We start from the raw sequence: 12540 nt of genomic DNA on the forward strand, positions 1-12540 counted from the left end.
TGACAGAACAAAATGTCATTGCTAGCATAAGGTGAACTTGCTATAGCTACCAAACTGAGACTTACATAGCAGTATGGCTTTGTCAATGTTGTTGCATTTTGATGTACAGAATATTTTCATTATTTTATTCATAATTTTTTTTAAGGATACCAATTTTGGAAGCCACATATCTACAGATACATTTTCGAAGTAAAACAGTAATTCAGATACCTTTGTATTATTTTATTTTAGTATTCAATTGAAAATTCCAAAAAGAGTAGCATTATTTTTGTACATTATAACCCAAGAGTGAGAGTGCAGAGGATAAAAATATTATCTAGGGCTGTTGCTTTTAGAAACAGCAAATCAGCTTGCAGGTCTTCTTGTCCTTAAGGCTCATCTTTAAGATGATGACAGCAGCTAGAAGGGAAATTGTAACATTTTTTTCAATGACTGCAGCTGATGAGTGAAAAATTCCACTAGATTCCCTCCATATTTATGACACTGTACCTAGCAGCTGTCTTACAGTAACCTTTGGTGAGTAATGCATCAATAATCCATGGCCAACACCAATTCCCATAAATAACAAGCGCATAGTTAACCACATTGTTATTGCATACAGTATCCCTAAATGAAACTGTGAACATGAATACATTTTTCTATAGCACCAGTTAACTAAACCTAATTTTTTCTGCATGTGTTCTTTATTTTAGTGTATGATGGTTTTCACATAATTTTTCTTCAGATTAATTTACAAAAATAAATACAGCATCAATGTGTAATGAAGAGTATGAAATGAATATTTATTATTGTTCCCACAATCATTATTTTATCTCAGGAGTTTTTTTTTAATCTCCACCTGGAATAGCTATTTTTTTCTGCTCCACTATACACTGCTAAAATTAAATTTAGCAACTACCATAAATGTAGAAAACAGTACATGTAAATCCTGATATCTCATTTCCCCCTTAAACCATTTGGTTTTTTAAAGTCCACCAGTCTTAGATGGGCAATAATAACGCTGGTGTTTGAATATCAACTCTTACATTTCTCTGTCTCAACATTAATCTGTGTTTTGTTTAAGGGCTATGCATCTACAATGGCATTTGGCTGTAATTCCCTACAGAGGCTGTTCTATCTATTGCTCAAGCTCTGTGCATTAACAGAGGCTTTCTTTGAGTACAAGGGTTGTTTCTATTACCTTTAATTTTTAATTTGTTGCAGGATGAATTGTAGGATAAGACAATCTTCTTTTATTTGCCTGCTTGACCACATGAATGTTAGTGTTATATTTTCTTTCCTTTGAATTTTGTTTGTGAGTTCCATAAATAAAATATTTTGCCATTCTGGTCTTGCGGTTTTCTACTTTTTTAATAATGTAGTCAATGAGAAGCAGATGAAAAGTGTAAGGTCCAGATTTTATTTTATATTTTATAATTAGTTTTTAATTTAGCACTGTATCAAGTAGAAGAGGGATTGAAACATAATAATTTAGGACTGAATGACATTTGCACTGGTTAATGCAAATTTGTACTGGAATAATAGCAACCTAACTGATACCAGGAGTTAAATGCAAGTACTTTTTGACATGTATGCTTCTAGAATAACCCATAATTCAAAAGCCCTGGGGTACTCAATTATTCATAAACAGTACCAGCTGGTAAAGTTAAACTCTGGACCATTCCCTCCAACATCCTTCATATCTCTCCTGGTTATTAAATGGTGCAGATTTACTAAGGGAAAATAGTTCATTAACTTTAAAAGATTATGTTTACTTTGTGGGGAAATTCCCTTTAGCTTTGTTAATGTAGTGAAAATTCACTTTGGAAAGAATACTAAATTACACACAAGGAAAATAAAAAACAGTATTTTTGTTTGCACATGATTGGATGATATAAATCAGCAGCGTTTCACCTTATCTTCTATCTTAAAAGAAAAATCCCTTGCAAAGTAAACAGCATATTTTCCTTTAGTAAATCAACCCCTAATGTGATGGGAAATATTAATGACTAGGTAGCCTTCCAAGCTCTGATCAGCATTTGCATGACTGGTGTGAAGTAGGTTTTTGATTATAGCAATTGTTATCAGTTTATATGCTTTCAGTTTAGTAACAGGTACACTCAAATGATTTCACGAGTTAATGACTCAGAAAGGCGGGGATGTAACTATGGTGTTTTTTTTTTCTTAGTGCATTTTTTTCAAGGAATAAAGCCTAGAAAATTGTATTTTTATTCTTTGTAAAAGCTTGGCAGAGATGTCATAATCTAAATCTACTGAACAATGTTATACAAGGCTTTGAGGGTTGTAAAAAGAGTTTAAACAAACAAATAAGTAGTCTATTAAAACCTAACTTCTTTAATGGTTTATTTGCCTTTAAAATTTAAGCAGGCTGTTTTAAAACAAGGAGTCATAAAACCATAAACAAGTTTTAACTGCATTGCTTGACATGCATGGCAGATTTATCTTTAATAGCTTTGTTAAAGAAAAGAAAGTTTAAGGCCAGTAAAGTAAGTAATAACATTTTTTTGCAGTTTTTTTTTAAAGAAGGAACTTAGATATTTGGATCTTGTTGATGGGATAACTTTTATTTGGATCTTGTGGTGGGATAACTGTTATGTGTGTGCACTGTTATCACTCAGATACATAATTTTCCTGCTTAATATATCAATTTACTCTCCTGTAATATTGGTGACAACAATTTTATTACCAAAGGATAGATAGTATATTGTCTCAATGGAACCACTGTCTTTTTTTTCAGTGGCCAAAATTGCAGCAAGCCATTCTATTAGTCTACTGATGACCGTCTAACACTAATACCAAATAGATGCACAGTGGCAATTGTATAAATGCACTCAGAAGTCAATTTCTTCCCTATTGAGTATTTTGATATGCCACATTCTTTATGACAAATGACTTTAATTTTCTGGTAATCACATCATATTATCCTGCTAAGTTGATAAAGAGGATCTCATTTTAAAGAAGACTTACATGCCCAGAGTAAAATATGCAATTTATCCTTATCAATGTGACACATTGTTAATAAATCCTAATATTACCAGCTAGCATTCAGCAAAAATTGACATGATGTAGAGGCTGCTGGGATAATCTTGGTTACCTTGGCAACTGTGCAGTTTGTGAAAAGTTTATTACATTATGGAGAGGCTGTATATTTTTTTTAGAGAATGCATTTTATTATTAGATCCCTCATTATCCTGTAGGCATTCACAATACGCCTAATTTTCTTATGCTTCTTTCGCTTGACCTCATGTTAAAGTGTTAGTGTACTTGTTAAGTTTTATGCTGCCAAGCAAGAAAAACACGATAAGGAGTTTATGGTAGAAAAATAATGAGGAATTAATCAGAACTGTTGTTAAATATTGCAGACAAAAAGGATGTTCTCATTGTGTCTGTTATTTTCTTCCACAGTTTAAGGTTGCAGGAAGAAAATTATTTGTTGTGTGGTAAACAACAACCCAACTGAAACAGGCTATTAAAATAATATATTCATAATAAATAAAACAAATGAATCCAGTGACAACAATAAATTTAGTTTTACTAGTGTGATTAAATAAAGTTTACTACAGGGCTATGGTTGGACATTAAATAAATTAACAGCGACACATGCACAGTGTTGCTCAAGCCTCTTAAACAGGAAGATCGAGAAGGAAAGCTTTTTAAAATCAGCTGTTTTGTGTTCATGGGCAGTTTTGGGAGATAAAACATTGAACAATTACTCAATAGGTATGGCTTTAGGTGAACCTGTCAGGGACTAAAAAGGCTAAGCTAACAATAGTGTTGAAGTGGAACCAAGAATTAATTTTCCAATCAGTTTCCATGTCCCTCCAAAACCCCTGCACTGCAGGTCCATATCCAAAGTCTTGATTTTTGTTCAAATTGGCTGGAAGATAAAGATGCAAATGGCCCTCATTGAATAGTCCTGTACAGAGCGTTTACTGACCACTAAGGTTCTGGCATTGAACTATTCAACAAAGATCCATTATCTCCTGCGCTCAAGGACTCAGATCAAACAGGCGTTAGTGACAAGCAGCGTGTTGTGTATTCATCCACTGGTGATCAGAGGTTGTGCAGCTCTATCATGAAGCTGGGAAAGCTTAATAAAACTGTAGAGGAAGATGAAAGAAAGAGCGCACAAACCTTGCGCATTACCTCAATAAATAGTGACTAATTTTATTAATAAGGAAATATACTCACAAAATGATTGTATAACAGGCATAGGTAACCATAATCCAAACAGGGTTACAGGTAAATCAAAAAGGGGGGGTATGAAGACTAACGCGTTTCGAAGGGTGCTCCCTTCTTCATCAGAGCTGGGTTTGGCAGATAGAAACTTCAGTATGGCAGAGTTCCCATGACAAGGAGATATTCAGCCACTGAGTGTCAGTATTACAGCAGTTCACCCTTCGAAACGCGTTAGCCTTCATACCCCCCCTTTTTGATTTACCTGTAACCCTGTTTGGATTATGGTTACTTATGCCTGTTATACAATCATTTTGTGAGTATATTTCCTTATTAATAAAATTAGTCACTATTTATTGAGGTAATGCGCAAGGTTTGTGCGCTCTTTATTTCATCTTCCTCTATTGAACTATTCAACAACAGGGGGTGAGGCTTAAAGCATAAGTTCACCTTTGGGAACAGGTTACATGTTCCACCCAGTTTTAGGGTGAAACATGTAACATGTTCCCATAGCTGCAGCCACCTCCCACTGCCCCCCTTCCCTCTGACAGATAGTACGGGGAGAAGTCTGTGCATTTAATATTTTTGGCTAAAAGGCGAACTTATCCTGTCTAAAAATTCACGCTAAAAACTGAAGGTTCTGTTGCACACATTTGCAGATATACCTGGAATCCACAATGCCCACACCAAGGCCCCTCTGTAGGCTGAAGCATATATGAGGTGTGTCCAGAAAATAATGAGAATATTTTAAAAATTATTTTTTGAAACATTTTACAATTAAACATTGTCTCCTTCAAAGTATGTACCTTGTGAGTGTACACAATTCTCCCAGTGATTTTTCAGTTCTTTATAGCATCCCTGGAAGTCTTCAAGTGGGATTGCATTCAGAGCCTGCGTAGTGGCTCTTTGGACGTTACCCACACCACCACAATGGTGTCCTTTCAAACCCTTCTTCATCTTTAGGATATAAAAAAGTTGCAAGGAGCAAAGTTGGGCTGTAGGGTGGATGGGAAAGCACCGTGATATGTTTTGCAGACAAAAACTCTCTGACAGCCAAAGCACTGTTACACGGTGTGTTGTTGTGATGAAGGATCCAAGATGAGCTGATCTCCAGACACACACGAAAAACTCTTTGGCTCAAGCAACCGAGAACTTCTAGGTATAATCTTTGATTCACAGTTTGTGCAGTAGGTACAAATTCCTTATGGACAATTCCATTTGAATAATAATAAAAAAAAAAATGTTCAATGATTTGAATTTTGATTTGCTCATTTGAGCTTTCTTGAGGCAAGGTGACGTGGGTGTGTGCCATTCTGATCTTTGTTTCTTCATCTCAGGATCATACTCAAACATCCAGGATTCATCTCCTGTGATCATGGGATTTAAACAAATCAGGCTCTCTTTCCAAGCAGGTCTTGGCAAACGTGTTGATGGTGTTCCTTCTGATCAGGTTACAAGTTCTTTGGAACAAATTTTGCACACACTTTTCTCATGTTCAAATCCTGAGTCACAATTTCATGATCAAGTGACTTGGTAATTCCTCTTTCCTTTGCAACCATTCTGATAGTGAGGCGTCAGTCACGGTTGAGAACAGACCTCATTGCATCCATATTCTCTTCTGTTTTTTATGAAGAGGGGAATCCTGATCCATGTTAATCTTCAACACCTTCTTGTCCTTCCTTGAAGGCCTTGTGCCATCGGTACATTTATGCAGATGATAGAGAAGCTTCTCCATAAGCTTTTCCCACCAAGTTCTTTGTTTGTGATATGCATTGCCCTTCATTGTGCACCTTACTGCAAATGCTAGTTATAAACTGGGGTGGTTGCCATCTTTTTGTATAGCTTGTTTGCTGGATTTGGCATAGGGACACATTGAATGCCTTCAGCTGCCATTGTGTTCTTGCTCGGCATCTAACGTGTCCTTGTGCCTTTAAGGAAAAGTGTGCTTCCTCCAGGCAAACCCGCCCTTAACCTCCCTGGTGGTATTCCCGAGTGTAGCTCGGGGTAGAGTTTCAGTACCAAAAGCGGTATCCCCGAGCTACACTCAGGAATACCCTGCAGCGTTGCTCAGGGATTCCCTGCAGCGCTTACCTTGTCCTTCGCTCCCGCGATGTCCCTCCTGCAGCATCCCCGGCCATCTCCTCCGGCTGATGCCAGCATCCGGCTTCTGTGTTCCAGTCCCTGTGACGTCGGGACGTATGGGGGCCGGAACTGGCGTCAAATTTAAAAATTTTTAAAACTGTCATTTTTTTTGTAAACGAATATTACATAGCAAAACATTGCTGTTTCAAAGCATTTCACATACATTTTGTCACTACTGCTTTGTCCTGTGCCCTGCCTGCATTTTGACTGTTCTTTCTGCCTGGAAACTTAGAAAAGTCCATGGCGCCCAAAAAGCGTCCTTTTAGGTCAAAAGCAGTTTTAGACCAGCTAGAGAACAGCGATAGTAAATCGGAACCACTTGCAGAATTTAGTGATAATGATTTGTGGGGAAATTCGTCATCAGACACTGAAAACGATTTTGTGACTTTGCTCAGCGATGTGCGAACTTGGCGCTATATTTCAAATTTCAGTGTTTTTGGTTTGATTATATTATTAAATTAAATTTATTATTATATTATTATTTTTTATGATTATTTATTAAATTATAATTTATGATTTTGTGTTTCAAGTTTTATCATACCCGGGATGTTTACTAGACTCTTGTTCGGACAGATTTCAGTGAGTTATTCCTAGAAAATTACAGGCCTACAATAAAAAAACTACATATTTCCATGCAAAATAATGGTACTGCTTTCAGCACCAAAAATCTGAAATAATCATACCGCTAGGGAGGTTAATTTATCCACTGTTATATATGCTCCAACTTGGAGGCTTTCAAACATATAAGTTAAGACTGCAGTATACAGAAGAGCCTTGGCGTAGGCTGTGTGGTTTCCATGTATATTTGCAAATATGTGCAACTCCACTCTCTGTTTTTAATGTGACAGGGTCAATTTTTTTTGCAGGCCAGCTGGTAAGTATGCTGGGAAATTTTGATTTGTTTGTGATGTGCATTGTCCTTCCATGCACACCTTACTGCAAAGGCTACTTATAAACATGGGTGGTTGCCATCTTTTTGTATAGCTTGTTCAGTGAGGCTTAGTGCCAGCCTAACAAGTTATGGACCTGTGTAGATCACCAGCGTAGAATGTAGGAGCTCTATGGGGGTACACACCTTTATTTGAAGATTAACAGGTTTACATGCATGTACTATATGGTTCCTGCATTTCAAAAAGCTTATAACTTTAAAGAAAACCTTTAATGAGATAAGCATGGAGATTGGCAATGGTAGCCACCATGACAAGTTTCATTTATAGGAGCATGTTCTAAATAAACTGTGCTGCTTACAAATAATACAATTAAATTCTAATATATTTTCTTAACTAAACTAAGCAATGATAGCATGTAAGAAGATGTGCAGGCCAGAGGCCCTTATGTATTGTTATCTGCAGCACTGGAGAAATCCCTAGCTGATACTATCCAAACTTTTCTGTCTGCTAGCTTAGAATGTCCTAAATATATATGTTACTCCTATGAACTAACAACTGAAGTTGCATCTTATCAGTTAATAAAGAAAATTAATTAACGAGCATATTGAGAGCATATTGAGAGCAAACTGAAACTATTTTTAGCAGAGCCTAGTAATCCATGCTGCCTGATATTTTTCTGTGTGCTAAATGCAGTTTGTATATTACATGCACAATGTAAAAGTATTATGGTGTCTCTATCATAAGCAAAATATGGCAGTTGCCATTGCTGGCCGTCTTTTGAAAACGTTCATTGCCTGACACATAAATGGAACAAGAATGCTTTAAATAAGTTTTAGAATGTTTTATTGCAGGCCAGAGACTCAGAAATCATTAAAGCCAAAGCAAGAGCACAAAAGCCAGGAACTACCAAACTACCATCTTAAAGTCAGAAATGGCAGTCATTATATTTTTCTCATGGAGTCACTTTAAGTAATCAGATGTAGCAATGAGTACAGACAACAGTAGTCCCCAAAAATATAAATTGTGCAGGGTATGTTTGGTCCCTGTCCCTCACAGCTCTAATCAAGCACAGACTCAGGTGGCAATTGAAACTGCTAAAGTCTTACTGTGTTTACTATGTACTCTTTGCCTTACCTTTTCTATGTATTGGTTGTATCACACCTGAAATACATATAAAAAAAAATCAATGAACACATGTAATAATGTATAAATAATTATTATAAACATGCACAATTTTTTATGTTAGCATTATGATCTGATCACATTGTTTGTTTGCAACATGACTGACATATATTTAATATGGAAGTTCTAAGAAACTTTGTGTTCAGGAAGCTAAGTCAGACTGCAACCAAATCTAAACTACATTCTGTAATTTGGAATATGATTCAATTATTACTTACACTAGCTAATATTAGACCATGGAATGTAATATCTAACCCCCTACTGCATCTAGAAATATAATTCAAATTGCTTGGCATCTGTCTGAATTACAAATGATTAATTACATAAAAGAGTCAGGTACTAACATTAAAATTGCAGACAACAGCCAACTACTTTATTCTAAGGATAGCCTAGCTGATTAAGTAAGCATACTTTTACACTGTATTTTAATGCACATTTTATCTAAACGCAAACATTTTGTATGGTAATGCATGTAATGGAGCACAATTTTCATGTCATGATCTTTCTGTTTGTTTTTTTTATTCACTTAATTTCAAAGATCTACATATGTAAACTCTGGTCCCAAGTAACCTGGTAGTCTGAGAACACTTGATGCTGAGTCTGCGAACACTCACAACAGTCTACAAAACATAGTAAAGCTTAATTTCAGTAAATAATCACTCCAGATGTGCTCCGAGGTGGTATCAAAAAGTTTTGAGTCTATTTTATGACAAGCCAACAGATGGTAGCACAAGGCTGCATACACAGTCACAGGGAGCGCCAACCTTCATAAGTCAGTGTGCCAAAAGACATTGTCTTGTGTACACTGGGAGCTGTGCAACTGGTGCTATTCTAACCATGTGTGCTACCACGTCTGCTATGTCATAATACACAGCAACTTAGAAGAAAGAGCAACTGTGAAATTCTGTGTGAAACTGGGGAAATCTGTCACAGAGTCAATCAACATATTTCGGCAAGTTTAGGGCAATGTTGCAATGGGTCATTTGAGGTGTTTTGAGTGGCATGCGTGCTTCAAGAGCAGAAGAACATCACTGGACGATAACGAGAGAGATCAGGAAAACCTTCAATGAGATCAACCCCCCGAAAATGCCCTCTTCCCGAAGATGAAGATACAGCTCAAAGGTCGCCTTTTTGACACCATTGCAGAGATCTAGCAATTTGCCCAGTTTCACACAGAATTTCACATTTGCTCTTTGTTCTAACTTGCTGTCCATGATGAAATAGCAGACTTGCACTTATCTTTTTCAAACTTTGTCAATCCATATACCCAGGGAATTTTTCAAACAAGCAAATGCCCTAATTATTGATTTTATATGGGCCCATAAGAGACCCAGATTACAAAGGCGATTACTCACTCTCCCCAAATACTGATGTATTTAGGAAGACTTATAGATTGGTGCAGACATGTTGACATTAAACCCCCTTATGCTTGGCGGCATGGTGCTATAAGGACCTGCAATCCAATATCAAGAGACACCCGACTCTGGGAACTATGTTACTTATTTGGCTTGGTTGTGTCATACCACCTCTCTATCGTCCGCCTACTCCACTCTTTTTCCGATCTTAGGGAATCCATGCTTTTTCTCCTGGACTATCGGGGGGGGGAGGGGCCTCAAACTATACCTTATTAGGCTCCCAATGCTACCAAGCATCCCATTTTTTGAACTCCTCATAATGGCTGTCAATCTCAATGCTTACTTCCAAGACAGATCATTATCGCCTGTACTTTTGGAGTGCCCTGCAGTTATGACACTTCTTGATGGCACTCCCTCCCCTGGAGAGGTTTCAACATCAGTTGACTTCTTTTGAACTCCTTTGTGTGAGCAGGGCCCCCTGCTACATTCCCTTTCTCAAATGTATGGTAATGCATTCCCTTTCTCAAATGTATGCAATTGATTACTCCACCAGAGGACTATTCCTCCCTTTCATGTGGAAATGGGAACTGGTGTTGAACAGATCCTTCTCTTCAGCCCAACAACGAAGAATTATCCATTTTGCTCTCATATCATCCATCTGCATGCGGATACAGGAAAAGAACTTCAAACTCCTCACCAGATGGTACACCGTACACCGGAGGTACTTCATAAATACTTCCCAATGCTCTCAAGCCAGTGCTGGAGATGCCAAGATAGTAAAGGCTCTTTATTACATATGTTTTGGACGTATCCATAACTGGAACCCTTCTAGAAAGAGGTACATCATATCTCCCAGAAATTCACTGATTATGTCCTCCCTGAGGACCCAGCTCTATTTCTTCTACATGTCTCGAATATACCTGAAAAAACATATGACAAATTGATTCTACGCCACCTGTTTAATTCCACCAGATCTTGTATCACCCTACGGTGGAGGGATACACAACCCCCCCCCCCATCTTGCTCTGGCTGTCAAGAGTAGAGAAGGTCAACAGAATGGAAGACCTGATTTTAACAGTGCAAAATAGACGTGAGGCCTACTCAAAGACCTGGCTTCTCTGAAATACGTTTACTTTCTCAGAAGAGGGGAAAACCTTCTTTGTATCCTCCTCACTTGACTGACTTATCTTACCCCCTCGTGACTGGAACATCCCTCCCTCCTCCTGTATCCCCTGCCCCTTTTTTCCCCTTCCCAACATGCTTTTTTTTTCTCTTTTTCTCCCCCTCAATTTTTCTCCAGCTTTCTTTATCTGAATTCACCCCACTTTTCTATCTCTCCCATACTGTATACTCTCTGTAAAAGGGGACAAGCCCGAGCACTCACGGTTGCAGTCATTTTAGACTCTGAGGTATACTCCTTGTTTGATTACCATTGTACGGCCTACAGTCTAATGTACAGCCTTCCGAAAGTATATTTTTTGTATTTTCTTACTGTTTATACCTCTAGCTGTTGACTTCTGTACACAGGTGATGCTACCCCTTTCTGTTTTGTTTACCCTGGATATGTATTGAACTGTTCTGTGAGTGTGGTGATGTCTACATAAATAAAGAATTTGAAAAAAAAAAAAAAGAAACAGCAGACTTAGTAATGCACATGGTCAGAATAGCATCAGTTGTACAACGTCCAATGTACATAGGATGATGTCTTTTTGCACACTGACTTATGAAGTTTGGTGCTCCCTGTGACTGTGTGTGCAGCCTTGTGAAGCCATCTGTTGGCATGTTACAAAACTAGTCTCAGTGCAGATGATCAGTGTAGCCCCATCAGTGCCACCTGTCAGTGTCCATCAATGCAACCTGTCAGTGCCCATCAATGCGACATACCAGTGCCCATCAATGCCACATTCCAGTGCCACATATCAACGCTGCCTTTCAATGCCAACTATCAGTGCCAGTCAGTGCCGCCTATCAGTGCCTCTAATCAGAGCCACCTATCAGTGCCAGTCAGTGCCGTCTATCAGTGCCAGTCAGTGCCACCTATCAGTACCCATCAATACCACCTATCAGTGCCCATCAGTGCACGTCAGTGCTGCCTAACAGTTCCAGTCAGTGCCACCTATCAGTGCTATATATGAGTGATGTCTTTCAGTGCCCATCAGTGATGCCAGTCAATGCCCACCAGTGATGCCTGACAATGCCCATCAGTGCCACCTAGCAGTGCCTCCTCATCAGTGCTGCCTATCAGCGCTAATCAGTGCAGCCTATCAGTGCCCATAATTGCAGCCTCATTAGCACACATCAGTGAAGGAGAAAAATTACCTATTTACAAAATTGTATAACAGAAACTAAGAAAAACTTTTTTTTCTCACAATTTTCAGTTTTTAGTTTGTTTAGTTTGTTTATCAAAAAATAAAAAACCCAGTGGTGATTAAATACCACCAAAAGAAAGCTCTATATGTCTAAAAAAAGATACACATTTTGTTTGGGTGCAGTGTTGCATGACCTCGCAATTGTCATTCAAAGTGCATAAGCACTGAAAGCTGAAAATTGGCATGGGCAGGAAAGCACAGCACAGCCATCCAGGATATCTGTTTCTGCCTGGGGCCACATAGAGAAATATGCCAGGGAAAGTGCCCTAAAGAAATGGTTCCTGAGGTGACGCATGCAGAGTAAGATTGCAAAACCTGCCAAATGGAGTAGCAAGACTGTTACAAGTTTGAGAGTTTAATCCCCATGAAGTGACAGCAAGTCTGGTGAGGAAATCAGCTTTCAGTAGAGTCTTGTTGCTGTGTAGT

General features: G+C 38.1%; 1 protein-coding gene across 50 annotated transcripts in view; it reads right to left on the bottom strand.

The window, feature by feature from the left end:
* Window positions 1-12540, bottom strand: part of TRDN (triadin) — a 974263-nt gene that overhangs the window by 817765 nt on the left and 143958 nt on the right. For all 50 annotated transcript variants that reach the window (XM_089686429.1, XM_089686384.1, XM_089686382.1 and 47 more), the window contains one exon: window positions 8343-8369. In XM_089686429.1, coding sequence (XP_089542555.1) covers window positions 8343-8369 — 27 coding nt within the window. The remainder of the gene's footprint in view (window positions 1-8342; window positions 8370-12540) is intronic.

This window comes from Staurois parvus, unplaced genomic scaffold, assembly GCF_062004578.1.
Source record: "Staurois parvus isolate SC_StPar_1 unplaced genomic scaffold, SC_StPar_1.0 ptg000397l, whole genome shotgun sequence".
NCBI classification, from domain to species: Eukaryota; Metazoa; Chordata; class Amphibia; order Anura; family Ranidae; genus Staurois; species Staurois parvus.